Genomic DNA, 22,592 nt, shown 5'->3' with positions numbered 1-22,592 from the left:
AATTTAGCACAGTTCTGTCAGCTATACACATAAACCTGATTGATTATGTAGACAGGGAAACAAAGCAACTATATTTAGAAGGTAGACTCAGTTTAAATGTACAGCCATTACAAGAAGAATTATAATTAGCTCAATTATTCTCTGCTCAATAAACAGAAACACTAAGTGATGATTTCAATTAAAGTATTTAATAACAATCTAATGAAAAATAAACATTAGTAAAGTAATTAAACAGTCACTCTTTTAGATATCATAATCACAGATAAATAGGTGAATTAATGAATATCCTCAAATGGCTTTTATATAAATACATTTAGTAACTGATAAAAGCCTACAGTAGTTTATTTAAACCATTCAAATACAGGAATATTTAGATAATGGAATAGTTAGCATGGCAATTGTCATTATATATGTATATGTGTGTGTATACAGATACCTAACAAATACAGGCATAAAGATATGTTTATATGCTATCTGGGTAATTAAATTTATTTTAAAAAGTAATGAAATGAAATTGATTAATAACAGAATGTTCTGGAATATTCCAAAAATATTTTTTCATGATATTGAAATGTTTCAAAATCATTCTGAACCTTTATTTTTATTAATACCAACTCTTTCTAAGACACTCCATGAACTAGAATATCAAAGAGATGAATCTGTCTCCCTGTGGCCCAATAACTTGCTTTTTAAAATTGTCACAGGTACTCTAAGAGCAGTGATGGCACACACCTTTAATCCCAGCACTTGGGAGGCAGAGGCATGCAGACCTCTGTGAGTTCTAGGCCAGCCTGGTCTACAAGAGCTAGTTCCAGGACAGGCTCCAAAGCTACAGAGAAACCCTATCTCGAAAAAAACAAAAAAAAAATTGTCAAGGTGACTCTAGAGAGATGGCTCAGGGGCTAATAGCTCTGGCTACTTTTCTAGAAGACAGATTACTTAAAAATGAAAGCTTATGTAGCAATATAAATCATTCTAAGATATATTGTTCTCATGTTGGTCGTAGGAAAGAGGCTTGAGCTCTCTTTCAGGACACTTGCAGGGTTTACCTCCTTCTCCCAGCAACAACGCCGCAGGAGTTTAATTGCAAGGTTTACTAGCCAATCACTGGTTTTGAAAATTCAGATAACTATTATAGAGGATAAATTGATTGCTATTGACACAACTTCTGCTTCTGGTTCCTGTAAGACCCAGAGCATCTTCAGTTGTACAGATCAAATATCCCAAATCGTGTGTATAAGAAATTATTCATATGGAAAAGGATATGTTAGAAATAAGTTTTTATAGGAACTCATGTTCGCTTTCTGTACAATTCTGAATTGAAATATCATGAGACAGCTTGCAGAGTACTAGAAATGAGAGAGCTGGAATGTAGTTACAATCTCTCCTCTCTCTCTCTGTTCTGGGCAGTATATGTCCCAACTGCCACTTCATTTGTAAAATGACAGGGATAGTAAAGGGACCTGTCAGAATATTCATCAGACTGATGCAAAGATCCAACAAAATAATGTGGTGATTCCTGAAATCTTTCTAAAGAGATGTTCTACTGTTACTGTCTTATAAACCAAGCCGTGGTGGATTGACAGGTTATATCTCTCTCTAAAACGCCATGGTGACAGCTATGTGTCTCTGGGACTCAGCACAGAGGAAGTTAGGCTGATTCAAAAGCCGGCTCCAGTCAGCCAGGGAGGGACTGGGGTCAGCCATCCCAGCTACTCAGAGGTTGACCCAAAAGGGTCACAAATTCAAGGTGTGTCTGACCCGTAGAAGGTGTACAAAGCCAGCTTAGTAACTTAGCAATATTTTGTCTCACAATAAAAAGGTTGAGGACATAGCTCAGTGGCAGAGCGCTTGCCCACCAATCTGAAGATTAAGGGAAACACAAGGTGTGGAATCAAATTACTTTACACGGTAGAATGATTATTTTTAAATATCAGCTGGGAAGGAAATCTCAGTGGGAGAATGGGGGGTTGTCTAGATCAGGTTGACCCATGGGCAGCTGTGTGAGGAACTGTCTTGATTAAATGAACTGGTATGGGAGGACCCAACCTCTAATGGATGACCCCATTCCCTAAGTTAGTCTTCAGGATTAACCTGAAATAATTCCAATTTATCCAGATTCTTCTTTTAAATGGATTTAAATTCAGCAGGAAACTCCAACATCAACCAATGTTCTGAAGAGGTTCGAGAGGTACAGGGGAATGAATGTCTTAAATGGTGGTTTTCAACCTTCGTAAAGTTGTGACCCATTAATACAGTTCCTCATGCTGCACTGACTCCCAACCATAAAATCATTTTTGTTGCTACTTCATAACTGTAACTTTGTTACTGTTATGAATCATAATATAAATATCTGTGTCTTCCGGTGGTCTTAGGTGACCTCTGTGAAAGGGTCATTTGACCTGCAAAGGAGTCTTGACCCACAGATGATTGAGGGTTCTGAACCGTCTACAAGCAGATTTACAAATGAAGGCTAATGATGTCCCAGGAGAGGAACAAGCTTACATTCTCTGATGGACTCTAAAATTCCCACTTTATATATGTTGTTATTTTGACCCCTATGTTCTGTATGAACTAAAACAGATCAAAATCATAACCAACACAATCAAGAAACTCTGTAAATACATAAAATCTCCTCAAGCATATTCAAGGCATGGGTGCTATTGGTGCTGAGCAAAAATTGCTCAATCTGTAGATCAGGCTGGCCTCAAACTCACAGAGATCCACCTGCCCCTGCCTACCAGGTGCTGGGATTACAGGTAAGCGCTACCACTACCCAGCAAAGATTGCTATCATTTTAGAAATCATCACATATAACACTTATCTACAGCCTGAGCTGCTCACGATTGGAACGGAATATCTATTTGGATGTTCCCATGTCCACCAAGACTCTGTTTTCTGAGCCTTATCTCTTTGCCATGAAACAAAAGAAGATTCTGCCCCAATTTTCTAACATCATCCATACTCCTTCTTTAATGATTCTCCTGGTCAAGAAACCCAGAAAAACCACTACCTCTAGGGACTGTCAGATCGGTTCAGAAGCAGATGGTGGTTACCACCAAGCCTGACAACCAAGCATGAGTTGGATCCTTAGGACCAAGATGTTGAAAGGAGAGAACTAAGTAATTTGTCCTCCGACTTCCACACACGCACTGTGACAAGCAAGCTCTGCCTCCTCTTCCCACACAAATGAATAAATAAATAATTCATAAAGCTTCAAAAGATACTGCCTAAAGTACCTTGGTGCTTTCTATTGTAACTTCATGGGCACCAACCTGGAGCCACCAACTCTCAGTTCTGAATCTGAGTCACTGAACTGCACTGTGAGGATTTGACTACTCTGTTCTCTGTAATTCCATTAAACCAGCTTTCCTTCAGTTGTCCAGCTTGGCTTTTTAAAGACCCACTTGTCCAGAGGGAGAAATCAAAGAATAAATAAAATTGAAGTTCATATTCTTACCAAGAAGACAATGTTGGTGTTTTGGTAGAGCGCCCGGGCCACACAGATCCTTTGCCTCTGGCCCCCACTCAGGTTGATGCCCTTGAAAAGAAATACCAGAAACACCCATTTTCATTATTAATATGGGATCTGATGGTAAAGATCACCTCTAAAATGCAAGTCACTCTAAACACTTTTAACATGACGCTTGATATATGTCCATAGTCTTTGACCATTCACACTATTCCTCCTTTCACTCTGTGAGCTCTGCTGAACAAAAGCATGAATAACCAGCTCTCTTGGTGGGTAACAAAGACAAGCAATTCCGAATTTTTAAGTTTTCACATTGGCTATACTTTGACACGTACCTCGTTTTACACGTTTTTTATTTTATTTTTAATTATGTGTGTTTCTGTGTGGGTAAGTGCACATGAGGGTAAGATGCCTGTGGTCAGAGGAGGGAATCAGATCACTTGGAGTTGGAGTTACAGGAGGTTGTAAGCTGCCTAGATGGGTGGTCAGAACAGAACTTGGTTCTTCTGCAAGAGAAGCAAAAGTTCTCTGCTGCTGAGCCAACGCCCAACTCTCAACACATACCACTTCAATTTGATTGTAAAGTTATCCCAAATACCACTCCACAACAATAGTTTTTACGATGAAATAGTAATGATAGTTAATCATTAGCATTAACTTAGCACCTGCTATTACCAGGCTGGTATATGAGACTTTATAATTTTCTCTATTTTATTCCCCAAAGGAGGTCCAGTAGATCAAGATTGTTATCATTTTACACCTGTGGATGCTTTTATTCTGAGACATGAAGCTACTGCTGTTCATAATTGAGTCATGACGTTGCAATAGAAAATAGTCGTTAAGAAGGTGGCTGGTCCTAAGCACCTAACACTGACTGGGAAATTTCTCAGTTGTTTAGCCTTAGTATCCTCAGTTGTACTGCGCAGAGGACAAAATCACCCACAACATCAACTTATTATCACAGTAGATAACACACATTAGCCTTTTGTTTTGGGACAATTTTGAACCTATAAGAGTTAAGATTCTTGTTAGTCATTAGTGTGATATGGCAGGTCTAAATGTTTTCATCTGCCAGAACAGCATGATGCCAACATAAAACAGGAGAGGGTAAAGACGAATAAGACCTTAACAAAATAATAGATGTTGATGGGACGGACTGGAAGAAATTATCAGAAGCGATCTAAGTTTCCAAAGCAATTCACGGCAGCAGAACCAGGAAGGCAGAGTATGCTTGCTCAGAACCAGGGGTGATGGTTCACTCTCCCCCACCCCCGCTCACTGCCGCAGGTCCTGAGGGGCTAACACAATATGACTTGCACAGTAGGCAATGGGTACTTAAAGGACGGTGGTATCAAAGAGTGCCTGTCCTTATATTTTGGTGCTTGTCACTGGGACAACATGTAATCCCTAAGCCCCAAGACTTCCTTGTGTTCTTCTGAGGATTAAAGATAAGCAGTCAACTTTTTTCTCTTCTTTTGTGCATTGCTTAGTTCAATTATATTTAGCTCACCCTCTCTCCAATTTCAGTTTGGTCTCCGAATGGCAACAAATCAATATCGGGCTGAAGAGAGCAGGCGTCGGTAACAGCTTTGTACCTTTGGGAGAAATGATATTCAGGGTCTTTTGAAATACAGATGTTCCCTCAAGTGTATTACATTCTCTGACAATAGCCACTCCCCTCCCCTCTTCTCTGTACCTTCCCTTTCTTTCCCTCCCTTCCCCTTCCCTTCCTCCCTTCCTTCCTTCCCTCTCTTCTAGCCTGCCCCCTCCCCTAGTCCCCCTTCCACTCTCAAAGGACATTCATGGGTAAAAGGTTTTCTTATCTATTTTATTTTATTTTGGATTTTCGAGACAGGGTTTCTCCGTAGCTTTTGGTTCCTGTCGTAGAACTAGCTCTTGTAGACCAGGCTGGCCTCGAACTCAGAGGTCCGCCTGCCTCTGCCTCCCGAGTGCTGGGATTAAAGGCGTGCGCCACCACTGCCTGGCTTCTTATCTATTTTAAAGGAAGCAAGGATCCAAAATATAACAAAACATGTACTATTTGTCCTCCTGAGTTTGGCTTATATGACTTAGTAACCTCAGCTGTACCACTTCTCTAGCAAAAAAAATATAATTATCTTCTTCTTTATGATGAATAAACTCATATATGTATTCATTCACTGGTTTAGTTTTGAGGCTGTTGTTCATTATTCCCTCGTTGCCCACAACCCCAAGTTCAGTATCTTAGACTGGAATAAACATCGACCGAGCATGTTAGTGTGAGCCTACACTAGGAAAGTGTGGGTTTCCATTCCTCCCTCTGTGAACAGTGATAGTGGTATGAGGTTATACGCACATTAAATAACTAGATTTTCTCATTTATAGTTTATACCTAAAACATCACTCTGTACTTAAAAATTATATCCAAGTTTATTTGTCTGTTAAAAAATTTAAAGCTAGCTGGATGGTAGTGGCCCATTCCTTATTAATTAACTAATCAATTAATTCCAGAACTTGGGAGGCAGAGACAGGTGGATATCTGTGAATTCAAGGCCAGTCTAGTCCTAAGCAAGTTCCAGGACAGGCTCCAAAGCTACAGAGAAATCCTGTCTTGGAAAAACAAACCAAAACAAAACAAGCTGAAAGCTAGCATCTTCAAAAGAGGGTCAAGGCAAACACACACAGAACTGAGCTTTCTCAGGTGCTGTCAGTAGAGAGGGGAACCAGCACTCCTGCAACATGAGAAAAACAATAACACTCCATAAAGGAAGGTAGAAATTTGCCAGGAAAAAGGAGCAAAATGAAGCTTAAGGAAGATCTGATGGTAGATAGTTCATCAGTGAGAGACAGAAGGCTGTCCCTCATAGCCAAGCACAGGCTAAGTGGCTGCCCTCAAATATTTTTGTGTATGCTAAGGTAGGAGAAACAGAAGGGAAGGGGATTGATAGCACTCAAATTTAATTACGTATATAAAGATGGGGCTAGAACACAGGTGAATTAAATATAGAGAAGCAAAGGACTTGGAGACACTGGACAAATTATCAACACTTTAGTTATTGTGTGCATGTTCATGTGTGCAAGTGTGTTCATATGCTCATTTCGTACAGGCACATGTGTGAATGCTTGTGTGTGTGTATGTTCATGTGTGGGCATGTGTGTGCACACATCCATATGTGTGCAGGTGTGAGTGTGTGCTTGTTCATGTGTGTTTAGGTATGTGTGTGTGCATGCTCAATGCTTGTGTATGTGTATGTTCATGTGCGGGCATGTGTGTGCACACATCCATGTGTGTGCAGGTGTGAGTGTGTGCTTGTTCATGTGTGTTCAGGTATGTGTGTGTGCATGCCCAATGCTTGTGTGTGTGTATGTTCATGTGCGGGCATGTGTGTGCACACATCCATGTGTGTGCTTGTTCATGTGTGTTCAGGTATGTGTGTGTGCATGCCCATTGCTTGTGTGTGTGTATGTTCATGTGCGGGCATGTGTGTGCACACATCCATGTGTGTGCTTGTTCATGTGTGTTCAGGTATGTGTGTGTGCATGCCCATTGCTTGTGTGTGTGTATGTTCATGTGCGGGCATGTGTGTGCACACATCCATGTGTGTGCAGGTGTGAGTGTGTGCTTGTTCATGTGTGTTCAGGTATGTGTGTGTGCATGCCCATGTCTGTGTAGCTGCATGTGTCTATCTGCCCATTTGAAAGTCAGGACAACTTCAGGTGTCTTTCCTCAGGTACTTAACACCTTATTTTTTATTTGTTGGCCTGGATCTCAGCAAATAGGTTAGGGCCAGCTGGACAGTGAGCCCTGGGGTTCATCCTGTCTGCCCTGCTTCTCTAGTGCTGGGAGCACAGAAGCATGCGACTCCACCACCAAACTTTCCCTCCGTCCAGTTAACCCCCTTCATTCAGCATACTTGGACATGTCCCTTTTTACCTACTCAAGAATAAACTACGCAGTCCCATCCCACTGTCACACACTCTTCTGCTGTGACCTTTAGTTTTCCGGCATTGCCTCCCAATGAGTGAACTGGTCCAAACTCATGGATCACAAGGGGTTGTTTAGCTGTAAATTGCATATGTGCAAATTTACCTCTGTCTGTTGAAAGGACTTCCAAAAGTGATGTTTTCCTCGACTGTAGCATTTAGAAGCCAGGGCTTCTGGGCAGCATAAGCCACAGAATACCTGCTCCTGCTGTGGAGAAGAAACAACACAGATTACATGGGGTACTGTGCTAAGCATTTCAGTGCAACTAAGGGCAACGAGAGCTGACAGAATATATCAGACGTGGAAGTAGACAACTAAAAGCCAAGAAGGTCAAGACCCCCAACCTTAGAAGGCATTTATTAAATAAGTCACTTAAATTATAGGGATCAGAATTTAATTAAAATATCATGCAATGAGTAAAATTTGATTTTCCTGTGCTGATGAGCTGTTTAATGTTATAAACTGTTAAGAGAAAATTTCTTTTCTGAATTGAAATTGAAGTGTTATTGATAATTCACTCTCTTTAGTGGTCACAGATATTTTGGTTTATTCTAAACACACTTTATGAAAAAGTGAATTTTTATAATTACTTTTAAGAATCATGAATTAAAAACTAGAATTAGAGTGCACATTTGTGCTTAATTACATAAGTATATTTTATTTATAGAAAGTATTTCAAAATGAAGAATGATATCTAGAGAAGTCTCTTTCAATGCTGAAACTATAATTCAAGGTCCATGTTTCAAAACAAAATATTTTTAGGGAGAGGAGTTGGAGGAGGGGTGAATATGGTCAAAATAAATTATAGGAAATTCTCAAAGAACTAATAAATTTTAAGAGAAAGACAGAAAGTAAATAAAAACTATTAAATTCCTCCTCTCTTTTCTATTTCTTTAACTTACAAATTGTTTTATATGCTTACACATTAGATTTCAACTTGTAATCATTTCAAAATACATGAGCTGAAGAAACAGAAGATGAAGGACCAGATTGGGGAAGGGAGAGGGTAAGCTTCAAATCAGATCTCCACAGTTAGTTCATGATATGTCAGTTCTAATGACGGGATTACAGTTAACAGAAAATGAGGTTACAAGGAAGAAATAAGAAAAGCTAAACAGTCATCGGGAAGCATGGCATCATAGGGCTTTAGAGGACATTACAGTCTAGTGTGACAGTCATCTTTGAGATAGTTACATATGTGGGAAGGCAGTGGTCCCCAAGTCTGGCATGTCTCCTGCCCTTCCCCTTAGTCAGGGGAGTGTTTTTCTGATGTTGGTAGTCAGAGCCTCTTTGAGCTTTTGGTTTTTGTTTTGTTTTGTGATGGGCTGATTGTTTGTTTTTGAGTAGTTAAAGCACTGGGCTCTCGATTTCAAGGCCACATTCAGATATTAATTAACATATAAACACTGCGTGTATTGTTTCCTGGAGTTTTAGTTTAATGAGCCCCCAAGCTCCTTTACTAAAGACAATTTGATTTTCAGCCAAACTTAACAAACGTCTGACCCATGAGACAAAAACAGTTGACCCAATGAACTATTTAGCAAATTTCTTTCTTTCTTTTTCTTTTTGATTTATTGAGACAGGCTGTCACTCTAGCCTGGACTAAGCTGGAGCTTAGTGTATAATGAAGAATGGCCTAGAAATCAAGCCCATTCTCCTGCCTCAGGGTTACAGGCAAGGGGGTGACAAATTAATCCTTCAGCATCCTGCAAAGTTTGAGAACCACTGCTGTTGGAGATATGGTAGGTATCTTAAAAATGACTGTTCACCACCAGAATATGATGGGAAAGAGATTAAAGACTGACGGGGAAATTATTCTTATTAAACTTGGGGAAAAATAGAAATAATACCTTCGGGTTGCTTCAAAGGAAGGCTCAGATTCATTTACACTGTAAGTATGGCAAACAATGTTCATTAATTATGAACTGTGACCATGAGAGGAAAGGTGTGCACATAGGTATGAGATAAACAAACATCAGAAACATTCTTCCAGTCGACTTCAAAGACAAGCTAGATAAATCATTTTCTTCTTGTCGATCTTCCTCAAGCAGGAGATAACCAATCACCAAGCCTGTGGACGACAGCAAGCCCAGCTGTCCCCCACACAAACTGCTGCTTCGTGGAACATCTTGTGGTCTTTGTCCAGCTCTGCTTCAGTTGGCTCTGGAAACTTGAGTAATTTCCCTAAAACCCAGATGCCTGTAGTTCTGCATGTCCAACTTCTTACCATCATTAAAATTTGATTTTAACCAATTTAAATTCTTCTTGCTGTCCTGAGACAGGTCAAAAGAAATACCCTGAGAGTCTAAACATGAAATGGTCATGAACCCCATTGTCATCCTCCAAGGATTGTGTATGAAAGTCAGACATGAAGCAGATCAAACTGCAACATCTTAACACAACTATGGATTGATGTGAAATTCATTAAAGTGGGATTGTACTGATTCCATGTTGTTACACGTTAATTATAGTGGGAAAATTACCTGAAGATTAGTATTTTATATTTGAATTTTGAAACATTTAGCCTTTTCCAAATTTTATTATTTTGAAAGGTTTTTATTCAATTGATCTATACAATTGATCTAATATAAGAGTAAGTATTATTTTTACTTTAGACAATGCTCTATGCTTTCTGTGAGAAAATATATCTAATTACATTACCTACTGATAAATTTGTTTTAAAATTGGTAAGAGTTAGTTCCAATATTGAGCAGTGCTGATGACATGATAGGGTGTTTAATAGAAGCAAAGAGTCATTGATATGAGACTAATAAAATACCAGTCTATAAAAAGTCTCCCAACAAGTATGCCCTGATTTAAGTAATTCATGAAAAGCAAATGCTAAAATACTCCATATCTCAATTTGTATACCAAAACATTTGATCTTAATGTCTTAGTAGTAATGCTAATGCTATTTAAGTCATCCATGAAAAAAAAGCAGATGTGCTGGAGGTTAGGGGGCTCACTTGTGCACTGTTCACCCAGATGGAAATGCCCACCACACAGCTGGATGGAGACCTTGGAAACCACCAATTTGCCCAGATAACGACCAACTAAATTTCCACCAGGTTCAACATCAATTAAAAAACTTTATGGAGCTGGGGAGATAACTCAGCCGGCCAAGTCTTGGCAGCCAAACTTGACTGACCTGAGTTCAAGGCCTGGGAACCATGTGGTACAAGGACAGGCTGAATTAAGTTGTGCACACGGTGGCAAACGCATCTCCCACACTAAATAGATAAACAAATAATTAAATATAAATTGGATCACCTCCTGGTGCTGAGACTAGTGGAGACCCCGTGAGAAGGAAGGTTCTTTCCTTCCTGCATGGTGCTGCACTGTTGTCAGAACACGACAAGCAGTGAGTACCAAGGTGAGCAGGAATCTCCGTGGAAACGCATTTCTGGTCATGACTGTGAACGTGTTTTCAGAGAACTTTAACTGAGGAGGCAAGATCCACCCTGAATGTGGGTGGATCCCAGCAGCTGAGATCTTGGGCTGGGCAGAGGAACTGGGTGCCGGGACCCATGCTTCTCCACCACCCAAACGCTTATGCAGCATTATCTGCTGAGTCCTGCTCCTGCAGCCGTGACTTCCCAACCATGATGAACTGTGCTCTTGAATTTGATGAAAAAAAAATCCCTTCCTTCTGTAAGTTGATTTTGTCAGGTACTGCGGGGGCTCCTTCAGTCAATAGCCTTTAAGATACCAGCCCACTTGGCTGTGAACTCTTATACTATAAATGCCAAGGTAAAGTGTGTGCTCCCTCTTCCGGCTGCTGGATTTGGTTCCTGTTCTCCGTTCATGCAGAGGACTGTGATCTGTGTGTCTACCCCTAAATAAATAACCCTTTATTATACTTAGTTCTGATCTAGTGTGGGATTTCTTATTAACGTCCATCTTCATCTGGTGCCCAATGTGGGGCTTGAACCTATGACCGTGGGATTAAGAGTCCCATGATCTACCGACTGAGCTGGATGGCAGGACTGGGCAGTACAGAAGCCTCTGCCAACAGTTAGGTGAGGTGCTTACTCACAGATATAGGCGAAGTAACTAGTTAATGGAATTAGCAATGGAGCTAATGCAATGGGGAGGATGAGGAGTGGGCCACACTAAGAAAATGCCTAGAGAACTTAAGGCCAGAGAAAGTGCATAGTAGATTCCCATGCATTACTCTGCTCAGACAAAGAACAGGTAAATCCAATATGGCCAAAACATTACATAAGCAGCAGACATAGAACCACAAAGACAAGCAGATGAGAACTACTTAGACAGTGAAGGACTCGTGAACCACTTTGCAGGGTTCTACAAAAACATCATAAACTTCTACTTAAGAGAGAGGTTCAGTTGAGAAGCCGCACTCCAGTGGATTGTAGGAACTGCAGGAACAGGAGGGAGGAAATACAGAGACCTCTGGAGTCTAGCAGAGCAGCAAGGGCAGTGCCCCTCAGAGAGCTGTGCCGAGCAGATAAAGATGCCCAGCAGCCTTGGCTTGCAGGGCTGGTGAGAGGGGAGGATGGAAGAGCAAGAGATATGAGCACAGGAAGGGCAGTGCCTGTGATGGGGGACAGCAGAGATTTTAGCATCAAATACACTCGGTTTGAGGTGCCTGGGGAGTTTCCAAATGACCTTGGCCATGAAGCAGAAATTAAAGCTCAAGGGAGACCCAAGAAGAAATGAAGACTTTGGAATGATTTCCTGCCTTTACATGTCTTAGCATGTAAACTGTATATATTCCATCTTATTCTTTAAAAAATGTGTATTGCTGGAAAATGTTGATAGAGAAGTCAAGAATGAAATTAGTTTACATAATAACTCCTGGATATATTTTATATATTTTGGACCATAACATATGTGTGTCCACACACAAATAAATAATTAATTTTAAGTCATGACATCCTTAAGAACGTGGGGTACATTACTTTGCTTCCCCGCCACCTGATGCTGTTACTAACAATTTTACACGCAGATGACTTCCTTGCTTAGTTTTCAGTAAAACTTCCAGCGTGGTTCTCCCCTTACCATGTAGTAAGATACAGTGGCATGTGTCTGTAATCCCAGTTCCCAGAATGATTAGGAAGGAGGATCATGATTTTGAGGCTAGCCTGGGCTACATAATAAGCCCTCATCTCAGAAAGCAGCCAAAACCAACCAGAAACCAAGCCACTCCTCATTGTCATTACATAGATTTCTTTTCCTTGTCAGTTTGTTTGGTGGTGGTATTTTTGGGGACTCTGCCATCCTGTCTTCTGCTTCTGTATTTGCCAGATCATCACACATTTTCCCAAGACATCAGTTTCCACTCTCCGCTCCAAGTCTTTTGTTCTCTTGTAAACAAAGTAATAAGGAAATGGAAACTGGAATTTTGTTATCTAACAAAATTGAGAGTGCAAAGAAAACAACTTCTTAGATTATGAAATGCATTTCCATATTGCCATGTTGTTTACTTATTAAACCAATTATAATAATCATGAATGGCAATGCCCGTAGTCAGATGGACTCAATTGGAGTGCGGGCCCAGAAAATTGAATGGGACCAGGGAAGAGCAGGTTAGAACTCCGTGGAGGCCTGAGGGAGGCTTCTAGGTCTCCTGCCACTTCCTTACAGATGTCAATTTTGATAAAACAATGTTAAGTGAAAGCCACGTAACCCGATGATGATGACAACTGTTATATCACATAACTTAGCTAGTGAGATCTGCTTTCCCTCCAGAGCACAGCTGACAGCGGGAAGGCAGACCCTGCTCGGTGTCTGGCTGCAGCGATCAACACCAAGCTGAGGCTTCATGATCCTGAGCTATTTCTCCCTCCAGAGCAAGGATGACCGTGGGGAGGGAGACACTGCTCAGCGTCTGACTACTCAGGCATCATGATTTCCTGAGCTATCCTCTGAATGTCAGCAAACGGTTTCATGGCTACTGCCTTCTAGTTTTCCAGTGCAGATAAAATAGACTCTCAACTTTTCTCAGCTTCCTTCTTTTGCCAATGACACTTTTGCAAGCAAGAGTTCTAGGCCAAATTTCACAGCCAAGCATTTCTTTCTGCTAACGTTTCCAGTGCAGTGTATGCTAACGGGCCCACAAACAATCTTTAGTTCCTCAGAGACACCTGTGTGCATGAGCATCCGGCTACAACACAGTGGAACTTGTAGCCACGAGTTCAAAACTGGAGCCTTTCCAACAAGCCTGCTCAACTTTAGGGCAAGCAGTAGTGCTAGGGATGACTCTTGATTGCAGCTCAGGTTGCTTAGCAGATGTCTCCGGTCTTAGCAACCAGAATAGCAGTGATTTAGTTCTCCGTTCATTGCAAATTTCATGGAAAAAGAATCGCACCTGGATAGGAATTCCTACACAACACTCTCATTTATTTATTTATTTGCTTATTAATTTATGTATGTGTGTATCTGTTGGTTGATTTATTGGACAGAAGTTTCAACTAGTTCTCTCACATACTGCCCATGCGGAATCAACTAGATAGGCAAACTAGTTTAACCTGGTTTGCTCTTCAAGACTCAATGCTGCACTAGTATCGTCCCAGATGACTTTGTTACCGTGACCTATTTGCAGACCCCTGCATCTCCGCCCTGGCTGAGTGACCTCTCTCAGTATTAATGGAGGTGTTTGCAAGCGTCTTGACACCTGAAGAGGCACCAGGCTAGTTTGCTTCCTCTTCACGTCCTTTTGAGCTGCATAGCACACGAGGCTGTCCCACCCGTGTCTTCCCCAATACCTCTAGTGTCTACTGACACTAAATATGAAGAGAAATCATTACTTCTTGGCCTCTTTTGAAGACTTTAGAAAATGTCACTTGATATTTGTTCCCTGAACATTGAACCCTTGGTGATCTGTTTGCAATCAAACTTTATAAATAGTATAAACTTTCCATAACTTATTTTATTACAGAATAAATTTTGTTATTTGACTGTTTCCTATGTACATGTAAAAATTTGTCTTGAGCACCCCAAACTTTTAGCATGTAGTAGTTAACTAGCACAGTGAGTTGCTTTATAATTTTCATGACATTTGAAGTTTCCCCGTTTTTGATATTTCTGTGATTTTTATTTTTATATATTTGCATATTTCAGAAATTCTATCACCCGTGAAATAAAGAACTACCATTCTAGTCTTCCCTTGGAAGCTTTTCAGCTGTGTAAGAGAACAGAAATCCATTAAAAGCACTGTCCTAGACAGTGCAAACTGTCAACTGAAAAAGGAGTTCTCTCAATTAGCAGTCTCAATCAGACTGCTCTCTGGGCAAATCTACGGGGGATTGTCTTAGCATTAATTAATAGTCATAGACCCAGCCCGCTGTCAGTGGCAGTATCCCCTGAGTGTGCAGCTCTGAGCTGTATCAGAGAACTAGCTAAGTATGAGCTAGGTGAAGAAGCAAGCATCATTCCTCTGTCATTTCTACTACAAGCTCCTCCTTGATGCCCTGCCCTGACTTCCCTCTGTGATGCATGGTGACATGGAAGCCAAGCAAAGCCCTTCTTTCCCCAGGTTGTTTTTGCTCTGAGTGTTTATTGCAGCATCAGAGAGGAAACTACAACAGACATACTTACTTGCTCCAGTAAACTTTTCCTTCCAGGGTCTGCATCTCCCCAAGGATGGCAAGGAGAAGAGATGATTTCCCACACCCCACTTGGCCCACGATCATGGTTAACTGACCTACAGAAACAAAGCGGAGAACAGGAAGATAAGAAAGACTCCGTTTAGCCAAATAAAACCAAACCCTGGCCATGATGGGCATGATGGAACTCTCAGCACTAAAAAGACAGACAGCTAGGAAGATCACTGCAAGCTCAGGGCCAGCCTGTTCTACACTGCAAGTTCCGGGTCAACCTGGTCTACATTGAAGGTACCAGGACAACAAGAAACACACAGCGAGACCTTGGCTCAAACACTAAGAGCAAAAGCTAAATAAATAAATAAATTCAGCAAAATAAATAACAAAATAAGTTTTTAAAAAAGGATGACACATTTAGACAGGTCACACATTTCCATCCCCAGCCCAGTTTGGTACCAAGCAGTGGAGTAAGCAGCTCCTGCCCCTGTCTTTTGCAAAAGGAAAGAAAAAGTAAAATCTCTGGGTCTGACTTACTACTTTAATTTCTTGAAAGATTTCTTTTGGGCTAGGCTGCCCTATAACTTGTTGTGTGAATTTCTGATCCTTCTGCCTCTGCCAGCTGAATCTCATTGAAGACCTGTGCTTTAGTATTATTTAAATGGAAAGTAGCTGGAACTAACTAAAGAATAAAAGAAACAACTTCTTATACTATCAACACTAGTTCTAACTTCATTATTAAATTCAAACAGTGAAGGAGCAATGATGATAAAAGTCATGGTTGAGAGAAAGTGATTTGGACTGTCAGGACTCTGTAGCTTCTCACTTTGACCTCCAGGTATGATAGAAAATGCCAATGCTACTGATCATCACACCAGGCTGAATAAATATTTCTACTCAGTTGTTCAAACATTTTAAATAAAATTATTATGACCATTCTGACACATCTTGTTCTTACGGTGCTATTATAAATGCTATTGTCCTGTTGATTTCCTTCTTGGGTAATTTGTTGCTAGCACATCAAAATACAGAAATAAAACTTAACCAAGGAAGAAGATTCTCACATGGTAATAAAATGCATGCAGAAAACAGAGAGAGATGGAAATAACCCCAGGCTTAAATATTTGACAAACTAATATTATAAAACATCCGTGCTTTCCAACACTATCTACAGACTCAATGTAACCTTCAGGATCCCATGCCAAAATCATTCTACAAATGATACATTCTAAAGCCTCCGTGATCAGTGTGGTAATGGCATGTTGGGTGACAAAATGGAATGAAGAGCCGAGAACTAACACACATGTATCTGGTCACCTCATCCTCAGTAAGCACCTCAGGATCACCCAGTGGGGAAGGAAACAGTGGTGATGGGCAAACTGAATAAACACTTGCGAAGACTGGGCTTCGATTATTGGAGTCTACGGCGCCCTAAAGTCATCTCCCAGTGCCATAAAGACCTAATGGTCAGTGTGGAAACTTCAAAACTCTCAAGGAAAGCAAAGGGGAGAGCTTCTTCATACTGATCTTGGCATGAATTTTTGGATTTTAAATGAAAACGAAACATAGTGAAATGGGAATACAGCAAAGGAAATGATGAGCAGAGAGAAAGTGGCACAAAACACTCACTAACCTGCTCCCTGGTATTCATATTCAAACTCACAAGCATTTCCTATAACTCAATAGGAGAAAAAGAGCACGAGAATTCAGTACAAAAAGAAAAAGAAAACGTTATAAAGGTGACTCAAATATTAAAAACAAAACTACCATGTGGTTCATCAAACTCACCTCTCAGTGTCTCTAAAAGGTAATTAGAATTCAGATAGTCAAAGAAGTCTGTGCTCCCACAGTCTCTGAAAAATTTTTCATGATATCAAAGCAGACAGGAACAATCCAATGCCCACCGACAGGGAAAGAAAGCATGCTGCATGCATGTAATAAAAAGTTCATCTATCAAAGAAGGAATCCCTACTGCTTTCAACAACATAGATGAACCTTATGCTAAGCAAAGTATGACAGACATAGAAGAGAGAACACGGCATGGGCGACGAATATGGTTTCTAACAGTCGAACTCACAGAGGCAGAAACAGCCACAGTGGTTGCCAGTGAGCCGAGGAAGGGAGCTGTGGGGAACCTGTTGTTTAATGGATATAAAATTTCCAAAATGCTTCAATATCTGCTCTGTATGGTATCTAAATAAGTTTAATCTGTCACAAGATAGCTCAGGGTATTCTCTTCCCACAAAAGTTTATAAATTAATAGAAAAATAGAAGGAAGTGACTTTTGGAAGTGGCTATGCATCAAGTTCTTGACTGCTATGATGGCACCAGAGGTCTAAGTTAGGCCCAAATTCTCGAGGTAGAAAGAAAGATGGTAAGAGCCATAAGTGTTGGGTGACTTCAAGGAATCAGTATTTTCCAGATACAACTGGGCAGTGATACATAGGAACCCACAACAGTTATGGTGGTACACACAAAACCTGCCCAAACTTCAGCCAGACAAAAGCCCCGCATGTGGTACAAAGGTAGATATGACATCCCACCACTAACTGAAGAGCTGTTAACATTTGATGGCTGCTGGGAGAGGGGCGGCTCAGTTTTTTTACTGATGTGACCCCTGGTAGATCAACCATACTTCAGGGCAGGCCCCACTCCCAAGAGTTGCTGAACAACAGAAACTATTCGATGGATTTAGAAAGGAAGACAAAGACTCAAAGTTATGGGAATAAGGGCATGAGGATGGAGTTGGAAGATGGAAGTGAAAATGACCAAAATACAGCATTAAAAAAATTCTGCAAAGAACTAATAAAAACATTATTTAAAAAAAACTCAAAATGAAATATTGTGGGATAATCTTTTTGTACACTTTTTTGCTGTTTAACTTTGCTTGCCAAGTACCTTCTGATCGGTTTGAAAAGAGCTGAGTGGGCAAAAGCTGGCAGGAGGGGATAGGTGGAACTTCCAGGGAGAGGGAGGAACTCTGGAAGGAAGAAAGGTGAAACCTGCCAGCCAGACATGGAGGAAGTGGGATGCATGGTATTGAGCAGAGGTAACAAACCATGTGGGCAGAATGTAGATGACTACAAATGGGCTAATTCAGTTGTAAGGGCAAGTTGGGAAGAAGTCTAAGCTAAGGTCAAACTTTCATAATTAATAAGAAGTTTCCATGTCATTATTTGGGAGCTGGCAGTCCAGAGAAAGCCTAGCTACAATGAAATACTAAGCAGATACAGCTATTGTAGATGAATTGGGAGCTGGCAGTCCAGAGAAAGCCTGGCTACAATGAAATACTAAGCAGATAGCCTGGCTACAATGAAATACTAAGCAGATGCAGCTATTGTAGATGAGTAGAGAAATCCTGGCTACAATGAAATACTAAGCAGATACAGCTATTGTAGATGAATTGGGAGCTGGCAGTCCAGAGAAAGCCTGGCTACAATGAAATACTAAGCAGATGCAGCTATTGTAGATGAGTTGCATCTTAATAAAACTTAAAGGCAAGAAAATTAATAAGCAAATATAATGATCAGATGGGTGATCCTGAATTGCTTGCAAGTGCTATCTGTTGCGGGTTTATTTAAGCAAACTGTAAAGATTTGTTATACCGTGCGTGTCTAAGGTACCTGATTGGTTTAATAAAAATGCTGAATGGCCCAGTAACAAGGCAGGTGATGTGAGGCAGGACTTCTGGGCAGAAAGAGGAATTCAGTGTTAGAATCTGGTGCAGCAGGAGAAGAAAGAGAGACATGGAGGGAGTTGGACATACAGAGTGGAGAAGAGGTAAAGAGCCATGTGGCAGAATATAGATTAATATGAATGGGTTAATTTAAGTTATGACAGCTAGCTGGGAATGAGGCTAAGCTAAAGGCCAAGCTTTCGTAATTAATATAAGTCTCAATGTCATTATTTGGGGGTTGGTGCTCCAAAGAAAATCCAGCTACAGCCATCAGTAATTTTCAGGGCCTCAGATGTTTCCTTGCATAGCCTTTCTGTAAAGTTGATCTTTAACGCAATGAGAAACCAACAATCCCAATTCCTTAACTATCTTGAATCACCAAGTGAACAATAAATAAATTTGTTCAAAGACACGGTTTTTAAAATGACTGTCCAGTTTTATAATTTCTAGTTCACAGTGATATAGTTGCCTTGTGAGAAACCTAGTACATATAAGTAACATAACCGCATGGTTATATCTTTCAAAACTCTTTTAACAGGTAGTAGAGATGGGAGATAGGTCAATGATTAAGATTATGGAGACCAAAGTTCAGATTACTGGAACCCAAGTAAGTCCACTCAGCCCTAGAAATGGAGACAGGGCATTCCTAAAGCAAGATGATGGAGACAGGGCATTACCAGAACAAGATGATGGAGACAAGGCATTCCCAGAGCAAGATGGTGGAGACAGAGCATTCTCAGAGCAAGATGATGGAGAGAGAGCATTACCAGAGTAAGATGATGGAGACAGGACATTCCCAAAGGAAGACAATGGAGACAGAGCATTTCCAGAGCAAGCTGGTAAACCAGACACGCCATATCACTGAGCTCTGAGTTTAACTGAGAGATCTTGCTTCACTGAATAAGGTGGAAGATTAATTAAGGAAGATTCCAGACCTCAACTTCAGGTTTCCACATATAAGAACTCACCCCCTCCACACATATTCACATACATGCAAAGATGTATGCACATGTTCACCACACACACACACACACACACACACACACACACACACACACAAATACACACATACATAAAATGGAAACTAAATAAACACATAAATCCCCCTTTTTACTTTTTGTTAGGCTCAATGATCTTGGAAAAAATTACAAAAATATTTAAGTAACAAGCCTTCCTTACCTGTTGGAATTCTAATGTCAATATTGGATAATGTAGCTAAACCACTGCCCCATGAAAAGTATCCATTCGTCACCTAGAAAGTAAGGATATAGGAATGAAATTAGGTGCACGGCACTAGTGAGCAGCTAAAGTGCAGCTCCTTTCTAGGGTTTAACATAAGCTCCAGCACACAGTGGCAGCCTCATCTGAGTTCTAAGTGTTCAGTGCTATAAATGAAAAAGGAAGAATGGGAAACTGGAGAGATGGCTCAGCAGTTCAGACCACTTGCTGCTCTCAAACAGCTCCTGCGTTCAGTTCCCAGCACCCATGTCACCTGACTCACAACCAATGGTCACCCCAGCTCTAGGGGATCAATTTGATGTTCTCTTCTTGCCTCTGTTAGCACTTGCACACGTGCTAAATATAAACTAACACAGGCGCACACACATCCAAATAGCAAAACGAGTAAATACAAACTTTTAAAAATGAAAACAATTATGTTTACTTGTCGTGTACTAGAAAAGGAGGGCAGTGCTGACGGGGCCAGTGAAAGTGGAACAGAACTCAGACGTCTCTGGGGACAGATACGACAAGCAACTGAAGATGTCACAGCCTCACCTGAGTGTAAGAAGAAAAAATAGAGCCCGAAACCACCAGACAAGGGCCGGGAACGTGTACAGTCACCCTAAACAAGCAGCTGCCTACTGACCATAGGCCAGGCATTGATCCTCACTGCCTTGGCCTGACCTGGGGATCTAGGGAAGATGCTTCCAAAAGGGAAATATTCCAAGACTCGGGCACACCAGTGTCATTATTGGCCCCTCCCTGGGATTTGACCCAACCATCAGTCTCCAGATGTGCCCCCAAAGCTGGCATTTCTACCTGAGTTCTACCTAAGGACAGAGGCCAGGGAAGGTATAAAGTCAAGTTTGAAATTCTATCACTATGGAGCCCGAGAGGCTGAGTGAAGCCATAAGGTACATGTATTCATATTGGGTACCAATTCCCTCTCAGCTGAAGCATTCTATCGGGCAGGGAAGCTTATGGAGAATCAGAAATTTCCAAAGGGGGTTCCTTTAAGACTCAAGCAATCAACAACTCACAAGTATCAGGAAGTATTTGAAACTTACAAGATTCACACTGCCTATCAATCCCCAATATTATCAACTAGTAAAGACTAAAGAGGAGTTGCTCCTACCTGTCCTGTTCCCTGCAATTTTGTGCAGAGAGAGCCTGGGTTCCTGCTTTCCTGAGTCATCACCCATTCTGGGGTGGATGTAGTTTTTTGGGTCATCCATGGTCCTATAAGTAACCCCTGACCCATACTCCTGTAAGTAACACCACTAGACTCATTGGTTCACCAAGTTGGACCTTAATGGTGTTGTTACATTGGTCTGTCATTAGCTTTCTGTCTTTGGTGCATAGACATTTGTTCAGATATCCCTAGAAATAGTGCCATGCAACAACTAGCTTTTCTTTTTAAAAATGGAATTACGAAATGCTGGTATTTTCTACGAGTCAGTTTGGATGTGAGTCATGGAGGAATGAGTTAAATACTAACTTCTGGTAGATTTGAAAGAAAAGCTCTTTCTGGGTACCAAATACAAGGATGAAACAGAACCTGTGGTCAAGAGGTGAAAAAAAGAATAAACTCAATGAAGTACGAGTTAAAGATCGTCAGGCCTGTGGTCACAGAAAGGAGGCCCTGCAGACACATTTGGGACACTTACAGACGTCAGCCTGGAGTGTCACCTAAGTGCTCCACTTGCGTAAGAACGTAACAGATGAACTAACCTTTATTGCGATATCCTCTGTCTCTGGCGGCCGAAGACGACGTGGTTGCTCGTAGTTGTCCAGGTGGTATCTTCCAGGCTGCTTCCTGTTTATTGGTTTTGATTGCTGTGTTCCAAATAGAAACGGACAGAAGTTGAAGCGTTATAAAAACATTGAGATTTTTTTACCAAACGTTCACTCAGATTGCTATTTCACTTCAATTCCAAGAAAAACAAGCAAAGCGAATGTCAAATTTTAGTCTCTCCTATGGCTACTCCACAAGAGCAAACAGTGAAAAAAATATTTAGCTAAAACTTTAAAGCTAATTAACTGGCCTCTTGGGAAAACTGAAAAATGAATATGAAGGGCTTGCGAATGGTGGTTGCTAGAGTGCTGATCCCTGGAACTTGTTGGCTTCAGTCTAGTCCAGGAAAGCTGAGGCCCTGGTTCAGTGAGATCTTGCCTCAGAGAACAGGCACAGTGTGAGAGTGGTACCCTCAGCAAGCCTCTCTGTACACATAGGCTTGTGAGTCTACCTATCCATCCACACACACACACATCACTCAGACACAAACGTACAGAGACAAATAAATATTTTTAAACCCTGTGTACTATAAACTGGCTGATCAGATTCACCCTGAGCAAATTGCAATCCATCTGGAAGAACCATCATACTCATAAGCGAACATCCCAGAAGGACATTTACGGATCATCTTTGGAGAACCATGAGAAGTTTAAATCTGGTATATGTACGTAAATCAAACTAAGCTAGAACACACCCAAGAGTCTCTTGTGGACTGTCAGGAGAACAAGACCTATGTGTACACAAACCAGACAGTGCATAGCCAGGAGATCCATAGGAGCTATAATGTGACCTGATCTACTTGAAATATAGTACAGTTCTTTGTCGGCAGACAGACCTATCCACTGCAAGGAAACCAGCAGCAGTAAGAGGCAGAGGGTGTCTTTGCCCATAGAATACTTGTA

The 22,592-nt window shown here is 41.0% G+C and overlaps 2 protein-coding genes across 8 annotated transcripts in view; one reads left to right on the top strand and one right to left on the bottom strand.

Moving 5' to 3' along the window:
• Positions 1-22,592, bottom strand: part of Abcc9 (ATP binding cassette subfamily C member 9) — a 122,974-nt gene that overhangs the window by 46,795 nt on the left and 53,587 nt on the right. For 5 of the 7 annotated variants that reach the window (XM_075982386.1, XM_075982385.1, XM_075982383.1 and 2 more), the window contains 7 exons: positions 21,627-21,731; positions 19,854-19,926; positions 14,997-15,102; positions 9,287-9,325; positions 7,542-7,643; positions 4,983-5,067; positions 3,461-3,541 (listed from right to left, as the gene is read on the bottom strand). In XM_075982386.1, the coding sequence (XP_075838501.1) occupies positions 3,461-3,541; positions 4,983-5,067; positions 7,542-7,643; positions 9,287-9,325; positions 14,997-15,102; positions 19,854-19,926; positions 21,627-21,731 (591 nt within the window). The remainder of the gene's footprint in view (positions 1-3,460; positions 3,542-4,982; positions 5,068-7,541; positions 7,644-9,286; positions 9,326-14,996; positions 15,103-19,853; positions 19,927-21,626; positions 21,732-22,592) is intronic. The other 2 variants (XM_075982388.1, XM_075982387.1) reach the window with 1 other exon arrangement.
• Slco1b3 (solute carrier organic anion transporter family member 1B3) overlaps positions 1-22,592 on the top strand; it is a 1,042,880-nt gene that overhangs the window by 976,339 nt on the left and 43,949 nt on the right. The window lies entirely within an intron of this gene.

Source organism: Microtus pennsylvanicus, chromosome 8 (assembly GCF_037038515.1).
Source record: "Microtus pennsylvanicus isolate mMicPen1 chromosome 8, mMicPen1.hap1, whole genome shotgun sequence".
NCBI lineage: Eukaryota > Metazoa > Chordata > Mammalia > Rodentia > Cricetidae > Microtus > Microtus pennsylvanicus.
The sequence above is the reverse complement of the archived record's forward strand: the minus strand, read 5'-3'. Positions and strand labels throughout refer to the sequence as shown.